The sequence below is a fragment of the Aspergillus piperis genome (genome assembly GCF_003184755.1).
Source record: "Aspergillus piperis CBS 112811 unplaced genomic scaffold BO85scaffold_27, whole genome shotgun sequence".
Classification (NCBI taxonomy): Eukaryota; Fungi; Ascomycota; class Eurotiomycetes; order Eurotiales; family Aspergillaceae; genus Aspergillus; species Aspergillus piperis.
Genome location: NW_020291617.1, coordinates 316,390 through 338,089, shown reverse-complemented (window position 1 = coordinate 338,089; position 21,700 = coordinate 316,390). Strand labels below are relative to the sequence as shown.

The 21,700-nt window shown below is 51.5% G+C and overlaps 8 protein-coding genes across 8 annotated transcripts; 6 read left to right on the top strand and 2 right to left on the bottom strand.

Annotated features, from left to right (window-relative positions):
* Nucleotides 1-111: 111 nt before the first annotated feature.
* BO85DRAFT_453645 (arginase family protein) lies at nt 112-1,301 on the bottom strand. The gene has a single exon (XM_025661098.1). The coding sequence runs from the start codon at nt 1,241-1,243 to the stop codon at nt 350-352; it is 894 nt and encodes a 297-aa protein (XP_025510908.1). The 5' UTR covers nt 1,244-1,301; the 3' UTR covers nt 112-349.
* A 670-nt stretch (nt 1,302-1,971) lies between these two features.
* BO85DRAFT_492650 (uncharacterized protein) lies at nt 1,972-2,280 on the top strand (the record flags this gene model as incomplete). The annotated part of the gene is made up of 1 exon (XM_025663789.1): nt 1,972-2,280. The coding sequence occupies one exon, from the start codon at nt 1,972-1,974 to the stop codon at nt 2,278-2,280; it is 309 nt and encodes a 102-aa protein (XP_025510907.1).
* A 1,109-nt stretch (nt 2,281-3,389) lies between these two features.
* Nucleotides 3,390-5,513, top strand: BO85DRAFT_430691 (putative phthalate transporter). The gene is made up of 9 exons (XM_025658299.1): nt 3,390-3,633; nt 3,702-3,741; nt 3,790-3,918; nt 3,980-4,049; nt 4,113-4,160; nt 4,207-4,352; nt 4,400-4,617; nt 4,667-5,128; nt 5,206-5,513. Exons 1-9 carry the CDS (start codon nt 3,416-3,418, stop codon nt 5,327-5,329), a joined length of 1,455 nt encoding a protein of 484 aa, XP_025510906.1. The 5' UTR covers nt 3,390-3,415; the 3' UTR covers nt 5,330-5,513.
* A 661-nt stretch (nt 5,514-6,174) lies between these two features.
* BO85DRAFT_430687 (glycine decarboxylase subunit P) lies at nt 6,175-9,813 on the top strand. The gene is made up of 2 exons (XM_025658298.1): nt 6,175-9,533; nt 9,585-9,813. Exons 1-2 carry the CDS (start codon nt 6,407-6,409, stop codon nt 9,638-9,640), a joined length of 3,183 nt encoding a protein of 1,060 aa, XP_025510905.1. The 5' UTR covers nt 6,175-6,406; the 3' UTR covers nt 9,641-9,813.
* A 171-nt stretch (nt 9,814-9,984) lies between these two features.
* BO85DRAFT_481553 (chlorohydrolase family protein) lies at nt 9,985-11,987 on the top strand (the record flags this gene model as incomplete). Its single annotated transcript, XM_025663064.1, has 3 exons — nt 9,985-10,527; nt 10,596-11,853; nt 11,984-11,987. Exons 1-3 carry the CDS (start codon nt 10,230-10,232, stop codon nt 11,985-11,987), a joined length of 1,560 nt encoding a protein of 519 aa, XP_025510904.1. The 5' UTR covers nt 9,985-10,229.
* A 135-nt stretch (nt 11,988-12,122) lies between these two features.
* Nucleotides 12,123-14,311, bottom strand: rglA (putative rhamnogalacturonase B; the record flags this gene model as incomplete). Its single annotated transcript, XM_025664336.1, has 12 exons — nt 12,123-12,152; nt 12,221-12,277; nt 12,360-12,500; nt 12,567-12,813; nt 12,873-13,094; nt 13,141-13,352; nt 13,400-13,451; nt 13,497-13,572; nt 13,620-13,689; nt 13,736-13,857; nt 13,905-14,006; nt 14,056-14,311. 12 exons carry the CDS (start codon nt 14,309-14,311, stop codon nt 12,123-12,125), a joined length of 1,587 nt encoding a protein of 528 aa, XP_025510903.1.
* Nucleotides 14,312-17,035: 2,724 nt separating this feature from the next.
* On the top strand, nt 17,036-18,789 carry BO85DRAFT_505531 (putative serine peptidase, family S28; the record flags this gene model as incomplete). The annotated part of the gene is made up of 2 exons (XM_025664335.1): nt 17,036-17,254; nt 17,309-18,789. The coding sequence occupies 2 exons, from the start codon at nt 17,036-17,038 to the stop codon at nt 18,776-18,778; spliced, it is 1,689 nt and encodes a 562-aa protein (XP_025510902.1). The 3' UTR covers nt 18,779-18,789.
* A 352-nt stretch (nt 18,790-19,141) lies between these two features.
* BO85DRAFT_453642 (cytochrome P450) lies at nt 19,142-21,394 on the top strand. Its single transcript, XM_025661097.1, has 4 exons — nt 19,142-19,970; nt 20,031-20,691; nt 20,746-21,012; nt 21,065-21,394. Exons 1-4 carry the CDS (start codon nt 19,521-19,523, stop codon nt 21,223-21,225), a joined length of 1,539 nt encoding a protein of 512 aa, XP_025510901.1. The 5' UTR covers nt 19,142-19,520; the 3' UTR covers nt 21,226-21,394.
* Nucleotides 21,395-21,700: the final 306 nt, after the last annotated feature.

Here is a 21,700-nt window from a genome sequence, read left to right as displayed (position 1 = left end):
GTGACATGCTTCTCGAAAGTTGTTGGAGAAATGATGTGTTGCATTGAAGATAGCATTACTTTATCCGCAGTATTCCTGATGCGTGTATTATATACGTGATTGTCTTTCTGATATATAATGCCGTCTTCGCAAACCGTATTTCTGTGCTCATAACTTGATAAAAGGGGGCAATACCAGACTTTGATTGGTTCAGGTTTACCACTCCAAGAGCTTCAAACTAATATTGATTGCCTTATATTTCAATTTTTTCGTGGATTCCCTTCATCGGTCTCGCAGTTCCACACTAAATAGAGTAATCCGTATTTGTTATAAACTTCCTTCCCTCCAAATCATAACTCTACCCATATCCTTATAAATCCTGTCTCAGTATCACCCCTGTATCCAACAAAGATCGAATGAACGCAGTCACCGCGCGAACAGCAATCTTTGCAATTCTATCGCCATCTCCCACGTCAGGATCAAAAGAACAGACAGTAAGAGACATAGGTGTGCTCCTCGTAGGCACCAATTCCATACAACCCAACAAGTCCCTCTCAAACAATCCCCCGGGGGAAGGGTAATCATTAACCTTCCCATAAGTCTCATCCAGCACATCCAAATCTAAATGCACCAAAGCCGGACCATACGACTTGAGGTCCAACTCCCTGCGCAACTCACCCACAAAGTCGACCTTACGGTCGCTATCACCCCATATAGCACTCATCCCTGCATCAATCACCCGCTGGCGTTGAACATCACTCTGATCCCGTAGTCCACAGTACAGGAAGTTGCCATCATACGTGAAAGGTTTAAATCCAGGAACCGTCCTCATAAGAGTCTTCCAGCTCTCGCCACGGAGCATGGAAAGGCCCATCGCGTCGAGATAACCGTTCTCGTTGACATCAGGTGAATCTAGATCGTCGTGAGCATCGAAGTAGATGAATTTTAGATTGTTGGTGTTCAATCCGCAGGCTACCGCTGCGCTTGCCATGCAGTTGCCTGAGAGGATAATGGGGAAGGTGTTGTTTTCAACTGCTTGAGTGACGGTCGTAGACGTGCGTCGGAGGAGCTCGAAGCTGCGACCAATCTCGCCTTCGAATTTGTCGACTGGTTCGAGTTCGATCAAATTGACTTCAACACCTAGGCCTTCGAGGGCTTGGATGATGCCGTGTTGGCGAATGCGGTGGGGTCCGTTGCCGACTCGGTGGTCGCGGATGCCGACGTGGTAGGGTGAGAAGATGATAGTGATTGCATTGGCGGGCATGATGGAGATGGCAATTGAGGTTTGGACTGAAGACTTTTCCACAGAGAGGGGAAGGAAGTTTGGGCCCTTGACTTCTATCGAGTGGGGAGCTGTAGCCCTATATAGTAGTACAAGTTGCTGCTGCATGCAAGTGGGGAGGTATTTCGTATCGAAGATGTAATGGTTTGATACTGATTGCCTGCTGTATTGTAAATACAAGGAGATACCAACAATTATCCTACTCCTAAAGAATTATCGTATACTATGAGGGTACTCCTCTTCCCCATATCTCGACACCTGGAGCGTCTCCTAAACTCAACTATAATTTGATATTTTCCGAAGTCATTGAGGGATGCATATTATTCTGGTATGGTAAGATCCGCGTATACCTGTATCTTTATGAAAAATACGTGTTCGCGGGTACCTGCCCACACGGATGGGCATTATCCAGGCGAATCACATCGTTCCCTGAATGATTTTCCCTTCCTACCGTCCTTCAACGACCGAATCCAGAGTGGCTATGATAGCATAGTATAACATCACTGCACTGATGAAATTGGAAATATAGTTTATCACGACATATCAGTATGTACGTGAACTGTAACCCAAAGTGTAAATGACATGAAAATCCTATACCGAGCGTTTGTCATCTCGGTTACTATAATGAGATTATTAGCTCTTTACGAATAAGTTTGAAACAGGTTATCGCGAGTATATTTAGTATTGACAAACATCACAAATGTATTACCATGAAATTCCATGAGACTGAGTGTCAAAGGAGGCAGACTCACACTTCAAGTCTCGAAATCACTGAGTTCTTTGGACCCCAAATCCCCACTGGAGAGAAACGCGAGCGCCAAGTGTCAAAGACCTTCGAGGCCACTCCCAAAGTAGGAGCCGCTAATGCTAGTGTTGAAGGCATTGGCATTTCACGAGAGTCCCAAGCAAATTATGCGTCACGGTGGAATTTACGGGTCATTGATACGGCTCAAGCGTCATGCATAGGTACGATTATCCCCCGTGACAGAAGTATACCTCTAGCCATGCTCAACACATAGCTCTGGATGCTGATGTATGGGTCGGTGGACGTCATTCGGAGTCTACGTACTCGAAATGAGATTCAAACCAGAAGTACACGGAGTAATAGCATTTCTATATTCGGGCCGCTGGGGACCAGATACTAGGTCAAACTTAAGATCGGCCCGGTTACGCAACAACCGGGCCGAGCATATCATCAAATGCCATCGCGAGGTGGAAGCCAGTACGCAAACATGGCAAGATTCGGGAGTGCTAGAAACCAGAGAACAAAGAAACTCGGCCTGGTGGCGGGGATGCTTAGGTTTGCGCTTATCCATTTGGAGACGTGCCGAGCAGGCCTGAGACATATGCCAGGAATGGAGGAATGGCCGTAGGGCTGGTCGGTTAAAATTGGCTAGGAATGTTGCCTAGTTCGTATCGTTGTTAGATTGCTTTTCTCGAACTCTATCTCGGATCTTGCGCGTAGTAAGATATATTTTGGCCAACCGGGGCAGACAATTTGTCGCGAGGGTCGTATTATCTTTGTTGCATCGTGCGATGTTCGATCACTAGAAATGCTCTCTGTATGTCGGCAGGTGACTTAATCGCCCATCCATGCTTTTCGATAAACCCTTTGAAGGCTTGCCTCCTCTTTATGTAGACATTAGCGATTACGGATGGTAACCCCTAAGAGCTACAAGCGGCCCTATATCGGCCCGACGAGACCTCAACCCGATCAACCTTCTCGATAGGTTCGCCAGAAATATACCTAGCGACGGTCCCTCCAATTGACTCGCAGCCTTAACTAGTGGCTGATAATCAACTCCCCCGCATTCGATCATAGCTCCTCCCCGCATCGGCCTTACAGTCCGTAAACCTGGGGAAAATGTGGAGAACGCGCGGTGCTATACATCATTGCGTCGATGTTGGTCCAATCTAGACTCGTATTCCTGATTTTTGGTAACTACTGAGCAAATGCCGCATGCTATCAGCTGAGCTGGTGTGTAAGAAATGTGGCTTGCCACGCATCGCGGGGGTCAAGCGCGGCGATTTGTGCTGCGTTGCTGGGAGGCGTTTTATTGATATATGGTTGCAGCCTGCTTCGATTTTCTTTTAATTCATATCTATCAGGCTAATATATTTCGGACTCGATTTGTTATAGCTGGCTGAACCACCATGTCGTCTAAGGACATTGAGAAACCACCCAGTGTCGAGCGGATTGAGGATATCGATAAGTCTGGGATTAATGATGTGGACTATGATGAGGAGTTTACGCCTGCAGAGCAGCGCAAGATCATTTATCGGGTTGATCGTCGGCTGGTGACTATGGCTGGGTTGGCGTATTGCATTTCGCTTATGGATAGGACAAATCTTAGTATGGCGGCGGTTGCTGGGTAAGTTTCTTGGATTTGGTTGATGAACAGATTATGTTGTGTTGGATCGATTTTTGACTGGAAATCAGCATGACGAAGGACTTGCAGCTTGGAGTTGGGACTCGCTATGTGAGTTCTACTCTGTCATTTGAGGATGCATATTCTGACGAGGTCTAGTCTGTCGTGATTCTCGTTTTCTTCATACCCTATGTGGTCTTTCAACCTCCGATGACGGTCATCATCCGGAAGGTGGGCCCGACTTTGTTTCTGGGAACGCTGGTCATATCGTGGGGAGCAATTCTCGTAGTACGTTGACTCCGTTCCCTCAATCCTTGAGAAACTAGAAGCCTGACGGTTACTACTCTAGGGAATGGGCTTTGTCAAAAATTGGAAGCAAATGGTCGCAATCCGTGTGCTCCTTGGTGCGTTGGAAGCAGGTGAGTGTGACTTGGTGTAACAATTCTTTGCCTTGCATAATTGGCTCACATATCTTCTTGCAGGTTACTTCCCGGGCTGTGTGTACCTTCTTTCAAGTTGGTACGTCCGATGTAAGTTACGCAGACCAACATCCATGTAATTTGGCTGACAACACAGATGACATTCAAAAGCGATACTCAGTCTTTTACCTTATCGGCTGTGTAGCCTCAGCACTAGCCGGTGTACTTGCCTTTGGTCTGATGCAAATGGGAGGCATTCAGGGCATATCAGGGTGGAGATGGATATTCATAATGGAGGGCGTGGTATGTTTTTGATCCGAACAAGGAGACATTGTGTTAATGATCCCTAGATTACGGGTGTTATCGGACTGTTGACCTTTGTCTTCATGGTTGACTTTCCCGAAAAGGCACACAAGTCCTGGAAGTTCCTGAATGAGAGGGAGAGTGCATTCATCGTCCGACGCATCAACCGAGACCGTACCGATGGAAATGGAGAGCCTTTTACCTTCAAGCGATTCTTCAGTCCAGCTCTCGACCTGAAAATCTGGGGTTTCGCGTTAATTTGCCTGTCAGTTCTCTTCACGCCACTGTTCCTATAAAGATCTGACAACAAGCAGATGCAGCACAACCGGGGCATACGCCATCGCGTATTTCCTCCCCATCATCCTTCAAGACGGAATGGGCTTCAGCACCGGCGCCGCACAGTGTCTGGTCGCACCTCCCTACGGCTTCGCGGGTATCGTGATGTATACAACAGCCTGGATAAGCGATCGGTATCGCACACGGGGACCAATCGTGGCGTTCAACGCCGTAGTCGGCATCATCGGCCTTCCGCTGATGGGATTTGCTAAAGGCAATGCAGCGCGATACGTGGGAGTATTTCTGGTGGTCGCGGGGGCGAATTCCAATATCCCCGCTGTCATGGCCTATCAAGCCAACAATATCCGGGGCCAGTGGACGCGCGCGTTTTGCAGTGCGACACTAATTGGAGTAGGAGCCATTGGTGGCATCCTCAGTAGTTTGGTGTTTCAGTCAAAAGATGCGCCTGAATATAGACCGGGAATATGGACAACTATTGCGTGAGTTTTCTGTCTCTTTATTTTTTATTATGATTTTGGGTGCGTTTGTTGGTTGCACTAAGCTAAGTGTGATACAGGTGCAACCTTGTTACGATGATCACAGTGGCTGCTCTGAGTGTGTGGTTCCGATATGCGAATAAGCAAGCCGATCGGGGAGAGCGTGTTATTGAGGGGTCCGCCGATTTCCGGTATACTATCTAGGACGGGAAAGTAGGGTTTTTATATTCGGTTTGGTATTGTGTGGATTTGGGCTGGTATCTCTGTCGGGATGGGAGATGAAATTAGTATTCCGTTAATGTTTGTGCCGTCAAATACTGGAGATAGCCAATGATGTGGAGCGCAATGGAATTGCCCGTCGGGAAAGCAGCCGGGGTGTTCGTGTTCTAGATCGGGAGCTGCACGCTACTATCTATATTCTTGCATAACTACTGCATTGTGTAAGCAAGGATGTGCAATGCCCATAATTATCAGATGAGTAATTTTTCAGATTACCAATAAACAGCTGAGACCAGTTGTACATACACAGTAACGTAAGTCAGAGACTGGAATAAAAGTTCATGTTGCAGCTGCAGCAGCGCACAGCTCGCAAGGGGGACTCTTACCGACGGGCCCAGCTCCACGGGGAAAGTCCATGATTGCATCACCGGGGAACGCTATCGGAGGAGCTTCCATTGCGGAGGAAGGCTGTTCTTTTCCTCCCTTCAACATTTTGTATAGGTCAATTGGTGAGAAAATTAGCAGTGGGGCATCTGCTCAGTGGGATATATTTCGTCAGCCACAAATTATCTTTGAGCATCAGATATAACAAAAGAAACAGTGCAAGAACTGATCAAACAGATAAATGCAGGCAAGCATTTCCCGCGGGAAAGGGAATCTTATCGCGGGCTTATCGCAAATGGCGGGGCTCCATCGCGAGGGACCGGAGCTATATCTCGTCTTGTGATTGGCCCGGGGCCAGCGTTATCGGCCGGACAGACAGTTTCCCGACGCGAGTATCCGTGGCGCCCGCGGTCGAGGAGGATTAATTATTCTTGCTATCTGCTCCCCTCCAGTCTATTCTTTTCTTTTTATCACTCATCGTCGCAATTAATTTCATATTCTCTCCTCTCTCCTCCTCATCTTCCTTACCTCCGTCTCCTCAACTGTGTTGCGCAATCTCATGTGCTGAAGTCTCGCGCAACCGGGTCTATACCTCCCCTTCCCTAGACTCCCCTCCTACCCTCCCACCTACCTACCGTCCACCATCCTTGAAATCGTTGGACTAGCTCAATTGTAGGTATGGCTGCATCTTTGTGCGCTCTGCGTGGCACTCGCCAGCTGGCGCTGCGCTCTCGTTTGCGCGCTGCTCCCTCGCCAATTGCGGTGCGGAGAGCTTCTCCCTTGGTTCGTTCCCTTCACACCACCACACAGCAGTCGCCTTCTGCACGACGGCCTGTCTACACCAGCTCCGTCGCGGATCATGGCGTGCCTCATCCCCCGGATCTTTTCCAACCCCTCGATACCTTCCCCAGACGTCATATTGGCCCCAATCCCGATGCCGCCAAGGAGATGCTTGCCACCCTGGATCCTCCGGTAGCGTCGCTCGATGAGTTCGTCAAGCAAGTGCTGCCGGCGGATATCCTGTCCAAGAAGGACCTGAAGGTGTCTGCTCCGCACTCCACCGCCAATCTTCCTCGCAGTAGCGTGCACGGTGGTCTGGGAGAGACGGATATGCTGAAGCTCTTGGATACCTACCGCAAGCAAATCGATGTTTCGGGCAAGACATACCTCGGAACAGGCTACTACCCGACCATTGTGCCCCCAGTCGTCCTCCGTAACGTCCTGGAGAACCCGGCGTGGTACACCAGCTACACTCCCTACCAGCCGGAGATCAGTCAGGGTCGTCTCGAGTCCCTTCTGAACTTCCAGACGCTGACTGCCGATCTCACCGGTCTGCCCTTCGCCAATGCCTCGGTTTTGGATGAAGGTACTGCGGCCGCTGAGGCCATGACCATGTCCTTGGCCACCCTGCCCATGTCGAAGCAGAAGAAGGCCGGCAAGGCTTACGTGGTGTCTCACCTCTGCCACCCTCAGACCATTGCGGTGATGCGCTCCCGCGCAGAGGGCTTCGGCATCAACCTGGTGGTCGGCGATATTCTGGCGGATGACTTTAAGCTGGTCAAGGAGCAGGGTGACAAACTGATTGGTGTGTTGGCTCAGTACCCCGACACCGAGGGTGGTATCTACGACTTCCAGTCTTTGAGTGACACGATCCACGGCAACGGTGGTACCTTCAGTGTTGCTACTGACCTTCTGGCCTTGACTCTTCTCAAGGCACCTGGCGAGTTCGGTGCCGATATTGCGTTTGGAAGCGCCCAGAGACTGGGTGTCCCCATGGGATACGGTGGTCCTCACGCCGCCTTCTTTGCTTGCGCGGACAAGTACAAGCGCAAGGTTCCCGGCCGTGTTGTGGGTGTATCCAAGGACCGTCTGGGCAACCGTGCCCTGAGACTGGCCCTGCAGACCCGTGAACAGCATATCCGCCGTGAGAAGGCCACTAGCAACATTTGCACAGCCCAGGCCCTCCTCGCCAACATGACCGCCATGTATGCTGTCTACCACGGACCTGCTGGCTTGAAGGCTATCGCCCAGCGCATCATGTCGATGACCACTACTCTGCAGGCGAAGCTCGCCGGCTTGGGTTACAATGTTCCGATCAAGTCGAACAGCGCTGATGGTGGTGCTCTCTTCGACACGGTTGTTGTCGAGCTGTCCGGTGCCCAAGAAACCGATGCCATCATTGCGGCTGCTCGTGAGCAGTCCATGTTCCTCCGCCGGTTGAGCGACACCAAGGTCGGAATCTCTCTGGACGAGACTGTCGGCCGTGAGGAGGTGAAGTCTATCCTTAAGGTGTTTGCCGCCCACGCCTCCAAGGCCGAGGTTGGCTTGGAAGAGGATCTGGCTGTTGCTCCTGTGCCCGCCAGCCTGGAGCGTACCTCTGCCTACCTGACCCACCCCGTGTTCAACACCCACCACTCCGAAACGGAAATGCTGCGTTATATCCGTCACCTCGAGTCCAAGGATCTGTCCCTGGCCCACTCCATGATCCCTCTTGGATCCTGCACCATGAAACTCAACGCAACCACGGAGATGATTCCGGTCTCGTGGCCTGAGTTCTCTCAGATGCACCCGTTCCTGCCGGCTGATGTGGCCAAGGGATATACCCAGATGATCGATGACCTCGAGCAGCAGCTCGCAGACATCACCGGCATGGCCGAAGTCACCGTGCAGCCCAACTCCGGTGCGCAGGGTGAGTTCGCTGGTCTGCGCGTCATCAAGAAGTACCAGGAGGCCCACGAAGGCGACAAGCGCAACATTTGCTTGATCCCCGTATCGGCTCACGGTACCAACCCTGCCAGTGCTGCCATGGCTGGTATGCGCGTGGTGACGATCAAGTGCGACACCAAGACCGGCAACCTGGACTTGGAAGACTTGAAGGCCAAGTGTGAGAAGCACAAGGACGAGCTGGCGGCTGTAATGATCACCTACCCCAGCACCTTTGGTGTGTATGAGCCTGGCATCAAGCAGGCCTGTGAGATTGTCCACCAGCATGGTGGCCAGGTCTACATGGACGGTGCCAACATGAACGCCCAGATCGGTCTGTGCTCTCCTGGCGAGATTGGTGCTGATGTGTGCCACTTGAACCTGCACAAGACCTTCTGTATCCCCCACGGTGGCGGTGGTCCTGGTGTCGGTCCCATTGGTGTGGCCGAACACCTGCGGCCCTACCTTCCCTCTCACCCGGGCAGCGAGTACCTTCAGTCCAAGCGGTCCGAGTCGTCCTCGCCCCCGATCAGCGCTGCTCCCTGGGGTAGCGCTAGCATCCTGCCCATCACCTTCAACTACATCAACATGATGGGATCCAAGGGCCTTACACACGCAACAAAGATCACACTGCTCAACGCCAACTACATCCTGGCTCGTCTCAAGGACCACTACCCTATCCTATACACCAACGAGAACGGCCGCTGTGCCCATGAGTTCATCCTCGATGTGCGCAAGTTCAAGGACACCTGTGGTGTCGAGGCTATCGATATCGCCAAGCGTCTGCAGGACTACGGCTTCCACGCCCCGACCATGTCGTGGCCCGTGGCCAACACGCTGATGATCGAGCCCACCGAGTCGGAGAACAAGGCGGAGCTTGACCGGTTCTGCGATGCCCTCATCTCCATCCGGGAGGAGATTGCCGCCGTCGAGAGCGGCGCCCAGCCCCAGGAGGGCAACGTGCTGAAAATGGCACCGCACACCCAGCGTGACCTGTTGTCTAGCGAGTGGAACCGGCCGTACACCCGCGAGACGGCGGCGTACCCGTTGCCGTACCTGGTGGAGAAGAAGTTCTGGCCGTCGGTGACGCGTGTAGATGATGGTAAGTACCTTTCCCACTGCTTTCCTGAAGACTTTTGCTAATATATTCCAGCCTACGGTGACCAGAACCTCTTCTGTACCTGCGGACCGGTGGAGGATAGCGAGTAGATAGTCTATGATACCCATGTGTACGATTGCGTTTGATACCATATTTTCAACATTCTGGATTGGGCATTGCATATTGATACGACTTGCATGACCAGCGATTCAACATTGTCATGATAGACAAGGATGGCGTTTTAGAAATATTAATAAAAACATGAATGTTCCATCAATCAATTAATACCATTGCAAACAAGCCAAACAAAAGATAACCATCCCAGATAGGCAATCCGTATCTTATCGTCACACTAGCCGCTTTCAGGATCGGAGCCGGCCGAGCAGCCCCGGAACCGGACGCGACGGGCCTCACTATAAGACAGCCATCTGCTGGGCTGTTGCACTTTGTCGACTTTCTCTTCCGGAGTTTTGGACTGCTGCATTTCTAAATCGCCGTCGCATAGCGGAATTATTCCAATCCAGCACTCTGAATTGAGCTGAAGTGCGTGCAGCACCTGCATCACCCCGCGTCAGCTTTCCACTACCCGCGACGCAGATTGGCACATTCCCCACACAAGCTCCTAGCTAGCAGCTGTCAGCTACGAACCTACCTACATACAACACTCTTTTCTGCATCTACCGCATTAGCACAGCAATCATGTCCCCCCAATACACTCTCTTCGTGGGAACCTTCATCCAGCTGCCCCGCTTCAAGTCTGACGAGGGCCACAAGCTCGCCATCACCCGCGGCGCGCTCTGGGTGTCCACTGCCGACGGCACCATCGAGGGATTCGACTGGTCCATTGCCAACGACAGGGACTTGAAGAGATTCCTCCGTCACAAGGGGTGGACTGTTGTGGATGACAAGAATGGCCATAAAGGCAAGCACGGAGTGAAAGTGACATTGGTGGTTGCGCGCGAGGAGGAGAACGAGTTCTTCTTCCCTGGGTTCATCGGTACGACCCCTACCCTACACATCCCAACCCACCAGCATACACCACTAATACAGAGGAACATCGAATAGACACACACATCCACGCCCCCCAATACCCCAATGCCGGCATCTTCGGCGATGCCGGCCTCCTCCACTGGCTCCTAAACTACACCTTCCCCATCGAAGCCTCCTTCGGCAGCACCAAATTCCCCTCCATCCCTCCTCCCAACGCCTACCGCGTCTACAACCAAGTCATCGCCCGCACCCTCGCAAACGGCACCACCTGCGCCTCTTACTTCGCTACCATCCACGTTCCCGCCACCAACCTCCTCGCCTCCCTCTGCCTCGCCCGCGGCCAACGCGCTCTCATCGGCCGTGTCTGCATGGACCGTCCCGAGCAATGCCCCGATTACCTTCGCGACGAATCCCCTGACATCGCCATCGACAAGACCCAAGACAGTATCGACCACATCCACAGAATCGATCCCGAGGGTGCCCTCATCAAACCTATCGTGACCCCGCGGTTCGCTCCCTCATGTACCCCTCGCTCGCTGGGGAAGTTGTCCAAGCTCGCGGCGAGCTACTCGCCCCCGCTACATATCCAGACGCATCTGGCGGAGAACCTGGATGAGCTGGAACTCGTGCACGATCTCTATCCAGACGCAAATGATTACACCTCCGTGTATAAGTATTTCAAATTGCTCACCCCGCGGACGATCCTCGCGCACTGCGTACATCTCTCTGACGACGAGCGGACCATGATCGCCGATAATAAGGCCAAGCTCTCTCACTGCCCGGCGTCCAACTCCGCCCTCGGCTCGGGGATCTGCGAAGTCCGCAAGGCCATTGAAGCCGGCATCACGGTGGGACTAGGAACCGACGTAAGCGGCGGATACAGTCCCAGCATACTGGAAACAGTTCGCCAAGCGTGTCTAGTGTCGAGGTTACTTCCTCATATGTCTGGATCTTCTGAAGGACAAAACAAGGATAATGACGGAGTACCGAAAGAAGTCCTCTCCATTGAAGAAGCACTCTACCTTGCTACACGCGGAGGCGCAGCGGTGGTTGACATGGCGGACCAAATTGGCGGGTTTGATCAGGGGATGGTGTGGGATGCGCAGCTGGTGAAGCTGGGGAAGTTCAATCCTGCGGGGAAGTGGGGGAAGACAGGTGGGGTGGAGACAGCGGTGGATGTGTTTGATGAGGGGCAGGAGTGGAAGGAGAAGGTGCATAAGTGGGTGTGGAATGGGGATAGTCGGAACGTGAGAATGGTGTGGGTTGGAGGGAAACTGGTGCATCGGGTTTGGGAGAAGGGAGAGGATCGGAGAGAGGGTGGGGGATGGATGAGGTGGGTGATCGGGGCGGTTGGTGTTGGTGTTGTGGGGTGGGCGGTTGTTAGGAGGTTGGGGGGAGGTTGGGGGGAGGTAGGTAGATAATCAGTGTAATAGATTTTGAATTGGCGTCCATACATATTATAGATGAAAGAGTGGGTGTATCACTTGTCGGTTAGACTAGAAGATATAATCAATTTATCCACAAATATCCCAATACAGGGCTACCATCAACATTGCGTCAACCCATACCAGGACCTATATCCTCTCATACTAGATACCATCCTCACTGAAACAGCTCCACACAATCAAAGACCTAGTAACACCAAACTCATCAGCCAAACCCACCATCTCATCTCATCTCACATCAAGGGGAAAACTTACAAAATTCGGACTCAAAAACTCATCCCCCGAACTCCCCGAGATAACACTAATCGTGATCTACACCTATCAGCACACATCACTCCCACAACTTCACTCACAACATATATCTAGTAGGTAGGGTAGAAGGTAGCAAGCATACCGTATTCTCCCCCTCGACAATTGTCCCCTCCGGAACCGAAACATCATACACCTCGCCGTAGCCTCTATACGCGCCGCGAGTCACGCCACGGGAGTTCAGGTTCGTGGGTGCGGATGGTGCGGAGCCTTCGTAGTCGTTTATCTGAGTATATATCTTAGTTGTGCTGAACATGAAGTACTAAGTAGGATAGGGGTGGGGAGGGGTTACCGTCGCTTGAGGACGTCCACCTGCGAACGACAGCGTAGTTCCGATACGCAGCGTCGCTGCACCGGTTTGGTCGGATGTCGCGGTGAACTTGATGGTTACTGGGTCGTTGACGGCCTTGAAGACGGCCATGGGGAAGTCAGTTAGCGAGGAGCTGCCGACGGTGTAGGTTAGGGAGCCCCAGTCGGACATTCTGGAGTCGGAGGGGTGCATGCGGAGTTGGTTTTCTGCGTTGCGGAAGCCGGTTGGTCTATATTATAAATGTGTTAGATATTAAGTGATGTGGGTGGTTACAGGCAGGTCACTTACTGTCCGTCCCAATCGCCAATCTTGAAGATAGTCGTTCCTGTTTTGACGGAGCCGGAAATATTCTTGGTTGTGCTCGAGCCGGCGCTGACCGTCACTTCGCTGGTGGCGACGACGTACTCGCCCTGGTAGTAGACCATGGTGTATGTTCCTGGTTTCATGGCGGGGGAGGTGAAGCTGCCGGAGGAGGATGTGTAGGTCCAGTATTGGGCGTCGTCGTTGTACCTATTCTGTTAGCTGGGTCGGTTAGTCGGGTGGGTGAGAGGGCTACCAGTGAACGACCCAGTCGAAGCTGGAGTCAGCGCCTGACGCGGTTCCGGATACGGTTCCCCTGTCTGCTTCGGCGACGTAGCCTTCAATGTCGAGGTCCGCGAAGAAGGACGTGTCGATGTCGGTGCTGGGAGTGCCGCTGCGGCTGAAGTACATCGAGTAGGGTCCGTGGAGACCCATGCGGTAGGACTCGGTTTGAACGTGGCCCGAGTTCTATTTTGTCAGTAGCTGTAGACCAAGATCTAGAGTATGAAACGTACCATGTACCAGTAGAGGGAGTTGTAGTCGCCTCCGTTGTTGGAGTTGATGTCCCTGAAGCTGTAAGTACTGTCCTTGCGATAGATGGTTTGTACCTACCTGTGGAATGGGCCACCGGAAGAGGTTTCGTATTGGTTGAGGATCATGCAGACGCGGTGCTCGTCGCCCGCGATGCCTTGACTCAGTCAGCAGGAACCGTGTAGATAGTCCAACATGTCTTACAGTGTCTTTGATCGTCAATGAAACGCTGGCTGGAGTAGAACTTGCTACGGGTTTCCCCATCGACGAGGAACTGCCGTGCAATTAGCAACGTCTGCGAAACTATTCAATAGACATACCACGTCAGATCCTTCAATAGCCTCCCCACCGGCAGTGTTGGACACATCGCCGAACGGCTCCTCGTTGGGGAGTTCGTCCGGGTTGAGTCGAGCAATGAATCGCAATTCGCCGATAGATGGCTCTGGCGGCTGTTAGAGACTAATGAGGACAATCCGACGAAAGACCTACCCTCTGTAATGTAGGTGGCCATATGAATAATAGGATCACCATCATGGACAACCATATACTGGGTCAATGTGTCCGTTTCACAGGTCACCTTGATGTAGTCGCCTGCCGTGATCAGCTTGTCACTTCATACTCCCGGGTAGGTTCAACTTACCACTCTTGGTAGCAGACACTGTGGCAGTTCCAAGACCAGAACCAATATGGCTACCCTTGCCGGAATACTGCAGCTCTGTGCCATAATGCACGATGGAAGTAATATCGCAGCTTCCGCGGTCCACAGTAAATACCAGCGAGTTGGGAGAATTGGCGTTTATGACATAGGAATCATCGTTGGTCGTTATGCCAAAGTCTGCATTGACAACCCCAGCTGCAAGCGAAAGAAGCGACAGAAGCGACGTTCTGGACAGCATCTTGGCGTTTGACAGTGTCAGACCAAAGTATATTTCTTGTTAGTTGCGAGCTTACACCTTAAATAACTGATTCCAGCAGGAGCACTGCCGAACCCTGAGTACCGATGGAGCCAGAGCCGTCAAGCTAGCGACTCCTCATGCACAACCCCTGGTCTAAAGTCTTGGACAACGAATAGCTTCCACCAATGGCTGACTTGGCTCTATCTGCAGCTGACATTATATCAGACTTCCATGATGATTTTCGATTCTGAATGCCGTGCATATTCCAGGGTGACCAATATAATATCCTTCCTTATGAAGCTAGTTTCTTTCGGCATACTATGCAAGGAGAGAATTTTCATGTCAAGACTCCGATTGAGTCTTGAAAGGACAACGAGCGTTCATGATGTTGCCGATCATATACCCAATTAATCATTATGGAGGGCGTCGGACCCCATCTATGCCTTGGCCAGACTCTTCAGTGGTGGACGGACTCGTTTCTTGGCTGGCGGACGGAGGGAGCTCCGCGCGATATCACCTGGTGTGACTATTTAGCATAAGCGCCAATCCACGAGTCAGAAGTGCCGGTTTTCATGTTAGCTATAGGCTCTCTCCTCATTTTAATATATTCTTCGCCAAATCTAAACGACAATATGGAAACCATCCGCACGTGGAAAAGGTCTTTATGCCCTTTGGATGTGTACTCGCTCCGCTAAACGCCAAGAGCTCATGTTGATGCTGAAACGCACCATATGATGTCCGAGACAGCACCGGTGGACCGTACCTCGTCCCGAGCAACGCGGATCTTCTTAAGCGACATTTACAGGATGTCTGATAGTGTTATGCTATCGTGTTCTCAACGTCCTTATCCAGCAACGACTGTTTTGTGGAGAAACCCATTTGGTTGTGGGTTGTGTCCGTTTGGAATATTTATAGATGTCAAGCCATGGTGTTTGAATAACCTGGCAAGTAGCTCGGTCCTTTTTGATAGAAGAGGGATGATTTTAGGCGATGCTATGATTGAATTTCTCGAGCTGTTGTAGACCAGAGCATCGTCACATGGCCTTGCCAATGTTGAAATACAGTCTGCGTTTGAACAACTCTGGTGAGATGCTTAACACGTCGAAAACATAACCTTAAACTTGGGCTGCACCGGCTTATATCTGCAAGGATGGAACTGACGCAAGGGCTTATGATGCTTTTGCTGATGCTGTGAGAATCTAGGAACCCAATTAGTCAGTTTATGAAGATACTGGCGATAGGATCGAATGACATTTAGTCACAGCCTCATCGTAGCAAAGGTCTTACAAGAGATACCACGGTTCCTGAAGCTGCAGTCTTCAGTAGATCCTCCGAGATCCTCAATGATGGAGATAATCGGCCCACCTGTCAAAATAGATACAAGAGCATGGGTCGGCAAATGCCGACGGCATGAGGATTTCCGAACGCAAGAAAGGAGGAATGCAAGGGAATGCAAAACAAACACCGAACCGAGCCAGACTCGCCGCCCGAAACTAGACCATCATTCCGTCCACTCTCGGCATTCTTCTTCACATTTCCCCTAGAGCTCGGCAAGATTACTAAATGGGTGTATATTTTCGATTCCTAGTTTCTAATACGAAGCTGCGGTACGATTGATCGCATTCGACCGTGTCTATACTCATGATGAGAGTCCTTGCAAGACAGATTACAGCTACGAGCTCGAGGGTGTAGGCATGCTGGTGGCTCATACAAGCCAAACTTCCAGTTGCAGTGTTCAGGAATATCTTTACGGCCAGATCTTCTGTTCATTTCCCGCCAGTCTCTGGGCCCTGACTAACTCTTGAATCTTCTTCTATTATTCCCGTTGACGCTACTCGAATGCTGCTGAGATAGGGAAACTAACGAGACTGAGAAGACCGTGCACACAGATTATATCAGTTACGTTCAAGTGCAGACTACCTAATCATACCCCTGTATTTGTCTCAGTCAAGTATTACGCTTCATTTCGGCAAATCCTCTTGGTTTCACAACCCCTTGCTTCAGCATGCAGCGCAATCCTCGTGGCGAAGGCGAGACAGAAACTGGGAGCAGTAACCCTAAACATTGAACTACTGCAGAGTCAATCAGCTTCTTCTAATAAAACGAAGCACAGCTTAGGACCGCGGAGGCAAAGGTGAATTGTGGCGATAAATATGGTGCACGCATCAATACCGAATGGAGGCTGGGTCCGGACCCTGCAGACGCATTCCCAACCATCCTGCGCTGCACAAATGATCGACAGGGCATCTTCGGCAAGCGGAAGGAACCCCGCAAAAGCTACGTATTGCCATTGCTCAGGAACCCACTAATTAAGACACAGACATGTGGCTTTTGCTGCCCGTGCGCCCCGAAGCCACACCCCGACGGAGGCATCAACCCTGATGCGTCGGTTGATTGTTATGGTTTTGTCCAACATAACAGGGATTTCTGGCCGCACTCGATGCCCAGCAGCCCACCATATCTCGGCTGAGCGTGTTGACATGTGTTGAATTCAGTTTCCGTAGGCAGACGTCTACAAGAAGTGAATCTGCTGTATGACAAACATTCGTGACCGAAACCGTCTCATTCACTGTCTACCATGGTAGTTATGTTTTGTACATAAGACACAAAAGGAATGCCTTCAATCATGAAAAGAAGAGAATTTAGGAATTTGTGTGTTACTACTGTCTTCCTTTGCTCCGATCCCCCTCTCCCCTTGTATACACTGTCCCTTGAAGGCCCCCTATGCCTTCATACGCCACCACAATAGCAGCCATCGGGGCTTTCCTGCTCTTGCAGCCCGTTATGGGCTCAGGGCAGAAAAAGACCCCCTTTGGATGGGGTACTCAGTCGCTTGCTCACTTTGGGATTGACCCAGACCTGGGGACACACAATGAGCAGAACCTCAATACTCTCGTTACACATTCAGCGATGGCCGTTGCGTTGGAGACCGAATATGTCACCGTATGAAAAGCACCAGCCTGGCTATTTGTTCCTCTCACTGATCACAAGATTCAGATTCCTCTTGACCATGACAATGCATCGGCTGGCACTTATCAAAATCGGTTCTGGGTCAGCGATGAATTCTATGAGCCTGGCAGCCCGATATTCGTGTATGATACGGGGGAGGCGGATGGCGAATCGATAGCCTCAGCCTACCTAACTTCCACTCTTTCCTTCTTCCGAGAATTCCTAATAGAGTTCAACGCCATGGGAATCGCTTGGGAGCACAGATACTATGGAAACTCGACTCCGGCGCCCATATCTTATGAATCTCCACCCGAGACCTACCAATACCTCACCACCAAGCAGGCGCTCGCGGATCTTCCGTACTTTGCTAGCAACTTCAGCCGCGAGAAGTATCCGGACGTGGACCTGACGCCGCAGGGCACACCGTGGGTCATGGTTGGCGGCTCGTACGCAGGGATCCGTGCTGCATTAACTCGCAACGAGTACCCAGAGACCATCTTCGCAGCCTATTCCTCATCGGCTCCGGTGGAAGCACGGGTCAATATGAGCGTGTATTACGACCAGGTTTACCGCGGCATGATTGCTGATGGATGGGCCAACTGCTCGGCAGATATTCACGCTGCTCTGGAATTTATCGACGATCAGCTATCAAACGAAGATACAGCTACCTCAATCAAACAACTCTTCTTCGGACCTGGCGCCGAAGCCAACTCCAACGGTGATTTCACTGGAGCGCTAACCGCCATCTACAGCTACTTCCAGAGCTATGGTATGGCGGGAGGTATTGGAGGTCTAGGCGCATTCTGCGAGTATCTTGAAGTTGACCCCAAGACGAACGGGACTACCGGGCCGGATGGTCTTGCCCCTACGTATGGCGGCCAGTATGTCGCTGAACGATGGGCAGCATGGCCCACCTTCCTCGAGCTGGTCAATCTGAATATGGGGACCAACTGCGGACCTCAGAACGCTTCTCAGCCAATTGACTGTGATTTCTCCAAGCCATACGGCGATCCCGCGACCATCACTTGGACTTGGCAATACTGCAGCGAATGGGGATTCTTCCAAGCGAACAACGAAGGGCCACATTCGTTAGCCTCGCGATACCAGTCGGTGAAATACCAGCAAGAAGTATGTAACCGACAGTTCCCCGATGCGGTGGAGAAAGGACTGTTGCCTCCGTCACCGCGGGCGGATGAGGTCAACCAAGAGTTTGGGGGATGGACGATCCGGCCGTCCAATGTTTACTTCAGCGGAGGAGAATTCGATCCGTGGCGGTCACTGTCTATTCTGTCTACGGACGATATCGCACCTCAGGGGGTGGAGTTTACGAGCGCGATCCCAGCATGCGGGGTGCAGACAGATGAAGACACGGTCTTTGGATACGTCATGAAGGACTCGGAACATTGCTTTGACTTTCAGGCCACGCCGACCGTGGGTAAATTGTCACGCGGCATCTTCACATCCGCCTTGTTGCAATGGCTTGAATGTTTTGGACAGAATTCCAGTCAAACCAGGTGATTGGTGGCTAGGGGGGGAGGTGTTTGGGTTTTGCTGGAGCCTGGAGCCTGGAGCCTGAAGCCTGGATAAAGAAGAGATGACGAGGTTGACCGTGGAGTGGTGGATCCTGAGATGCTACATAGTACTTTGAAAAAAGTACACGCGGGCAAACATAAGTAGATGCAAGAGAAGCCTCGGAGGTTTTAGATCAGCGGTTGGAATTAGCGTCATGTCCAAAATCCTGCGACGCAACAGCCGCTTTTCCCTTTTGGGAGATGCTTGCGATGTTTCCGAGTGCCGAAAGCATCTGGAATCGGAAACGACCCCCTCGCAAGGTTGGCTTTTCCAATCATTTCCAGCCCATTGCCGCTTCTGACTTTCTTGCATCGCTGGAACCATCCATCCATCCCTTCCCGTCTCCCTGTCTTCGTCTACTTACTGACTGACTGTGTGGCTATGGAGGCGGGGATACCCCATTCCTTCATTTCACATGGGGCCTCACGACCGAGGAGTTTGGTACTAACCCTTCTTCGCCAAGTGAATCCAAGTCTGCATCTCTCCTTGCGGGGTGAATTGGGACAAAGTATATAAGGTCTATGGTCGGAACCGGACTGCCCCTGTCGATTAGCATACCTCTTTGTACATAACATTCACTCTAAAGTTATTTATCTCTCAATTCACATCCCTCAAATCACTCCTTTCCACTTCTCCATCTACTATCTAGGTTTCCTCCCCGCATTCCTAGACTACCCGCAGTTGCGTCATGTTGGCTCCGGCGGTTGTCTTTTTTTGTGCCATCTACTTAACCTTTCGCATCCTGGGCTCCCTCCACCAGGCTTACCACCATCGCAAGAAGTCCAAAGCTCTCGGCTGCCAGCCCCCTAGATCCGTCGATACCGGTATCCTCGGTATCACTGGCTTCTATCGCATTGCAAAGGCGGCCAGGGAGAAACGATGGGTTGAATACATTGCCGATCACTACCAGACGAGTGGACCGACCTTCCGTCAGCAGGCCTTGGGAGGGCTCATGGTCACCAACACCGTCGAGCCGGAGAACATCAAGGCACTGTTAGCTACTCAGTTCCAGGATTTTGGTCTGGGAACCCGCCATCGCGAGTTCTACCCGTTGCTTGGTAATGGAATCTTCACCTTGGATGGGCCGGGCTGGTCTCATGCGCGTGGCATGCTGAGGCCGCAGTTCACCCGCGATCAGGTCTGATCATCCTACCAATCCACCACCAATGAGAACTTACTGACACATGAGGGCGACTAGGTTGCTGATCTCGACCTTATGGATGGCCATGTCACCAAGATGATGGACTTGATTCCCAAGGATGGCTCTAGTTTCGACATCCAGCGACTCTTCTTCCTCTTGACCATCGACTCTGCTACACATTTCCTGTTTGGTGAATCCGTTGGATCCATGCGGACATCTGCTGAGTCGAGCCTGCTGGAAAAGTCCGCCGTTGGAAACGCCCAAGGTTTTGCTGAGGCGTTCAACCGGGCCCAAGAATACCTGGCAGCGAGATCCAGAGCCATGGCATTCTACTGGCTCGTTAACCCCAAGGAGTTCCGTGAAGCGAACCAGCTTGTGCACGAGGTAGTTGACCACTACGTGCGCCTGGCTCTCGAGGCGAAGCGCCACCCCGAAAAGAAAGATTCGGGCAGGTACATCTTCGCAGAAGCCTTGGCGGAGGATACCGATGACCCGAGAGTGATTCGTGACAACATGCTCAACATCCTCCTGGCTGGTCGCGACACCACTGCCAGTCTGCTAAGCTCGGCCTTCTTCTACCTAGCACGGCATCCTAATGTCTGGACCAAACTTCGCCAGACCATCGTCGACGAGTTTGGAGACGCTAAACACCCCAACGGAAAGATCACGCATGCTAGGCTGAAAGATACGCCGTACTTGCGCTATTTCTTGAACGAAGGTGAGCAATACCCCCAACCCTGCCGCACTCCTGATTATCTTCTAACAAGACCAGTCCTCCGTCTCCTTCCTCCTGTGCCTCTAAACTTCCGTGTCGCCGCCAAAGATACTTCGTTGCCATTGGGTGGTGGACCCGACGGGAAGGCCCCCGTCTACGTGCGCAAGGGAGAGCTTGTGTCGTACAGCGTATATGCAATGCACCGTCGCACCGACTTATACGGCCCGGATGCCCATGCTTTCCGACCCGAGCGATGGGAGGAGAACAGCAAGCGGGGTTGGGAGTACCTTCCATTCAACGGCGGGCCCCGGATTTGTCTTGGACGTAAGTTGCCCTATATATTTGCCACACTCACATTACTAACAGTCTCTTCCAGAGCAATATGCGCTCACTGAAGCCAGCTACACCATGGTCAAGCTGCTACAGCAGTACAACAGAATTGAGAATGCCGATCCTGATATGGTGGAGCCGATCATCAATTCCAGTCTCACGCTGTCGCATGACCGTGGCGTCCATATTCGGTTGTTTTCTTCGTGATTTGCCAGCACTGCTGGGGTTTTAACCACATCATCAATTGTTCAAGCCGCCGGATGGCTACGACTTCTTTGCATTTTGACGAGCTACACTTTTCATGCCCCGGGACATTCCCAGAAATGGCTACATATACTAGCCTGGATATTTTAATATGATGAGATTCTACATTACATACTTTGACTCTTGATGGCAATGCTATTTCTAGTAGCTCGGTAATACTATGCCGGAGACAGCAAAGCAACGTTGATACACAAGAAATATATTTTTCATATATTTCAGTGTCCTAGCTCGTCAGAATATAGTAGTTATATTCATATGCTATGGTCAAATTACCAGTACTCAACTCGAAGTAATCTTGTCCTTATAAATTGAAATGCATGGCGACAACTCAAGAATCGATTCATTGGCTAGTACTCACATTGGAAAGTAGTACGAGTCAGCAAGGAACGAGCGACTTCTTGTAATGGATAAGATTGTA

Excerpts from the sequence above, each read along its gene's own strand:
- BO85DRAFT_430691 (XM_025658299.1), top strand. The coding sequence starts at position 3,416 with ATGTCGTCTAAGGACATTGAGAAACCACCCAGTGTCGAGCGGATTGAG. Across the intron at positions 3,742-3,789 it reads TTGGAGTTGGGACTCGCTAT|TCTGTCGTGATTCTCGTTTT; the intron begins GTGAGTTCTACT and ends GACGAGGTCTAG. Across the intron at positions 4,353-4,399 it reads TATTCATAATGGAGGGCGTG|ATTACGGGTGTTATCGGACT; the intron begins GTATGTTTTTGA and ends AATGATCCCTAG.
- BO85DRAFT_453642 (XM_025661097.1), top strand. The coding sequence starts at position 19,521 with ATGTTGGCTCCGGCGGTTGTCTTTTTTTGTGCCATCTACTTAACCTTT. Across the intron at positions 19,971-20,030 it reads CGCAGTTCACCCGCGATCAG|GTTGCTGATCTCGACCTTAT; the intron begins GTCTGATCATCC and ends GAGGGCGACTAG. Across the intron at positions 21,013-21,064 it reads GCCCCGGATTTGTCTTGGAC|AGCAATATGCGCTCACTGAA; the intron begins GTAAGTTGCCCT and ends AGTCTCTTCCAG.
- BO85DRAFT_453645 (XM_025661098.1), bottom strand. The coding sequence starts at position 1,243 with ATGCCCGCCAATGCAATCACTATCATCTTCTCACCCTACCACGTCGGC.
- BO85DRAFT_430687 (XM_025658298.1), top strand. The coding sequence starts at position 6,407 with ATGGCTGCATCTTTGTGCGCTCTGCGTGGCACTCGCCAGCTGGCGCTG. Across the intron at positions 9,534-9,584 it reads GGTGACGCGTGTAGATGATG|CCTACGGTGACCAGAACCTC; the intron begins GTAAGTACCTTT and ends AATATATTCCAG.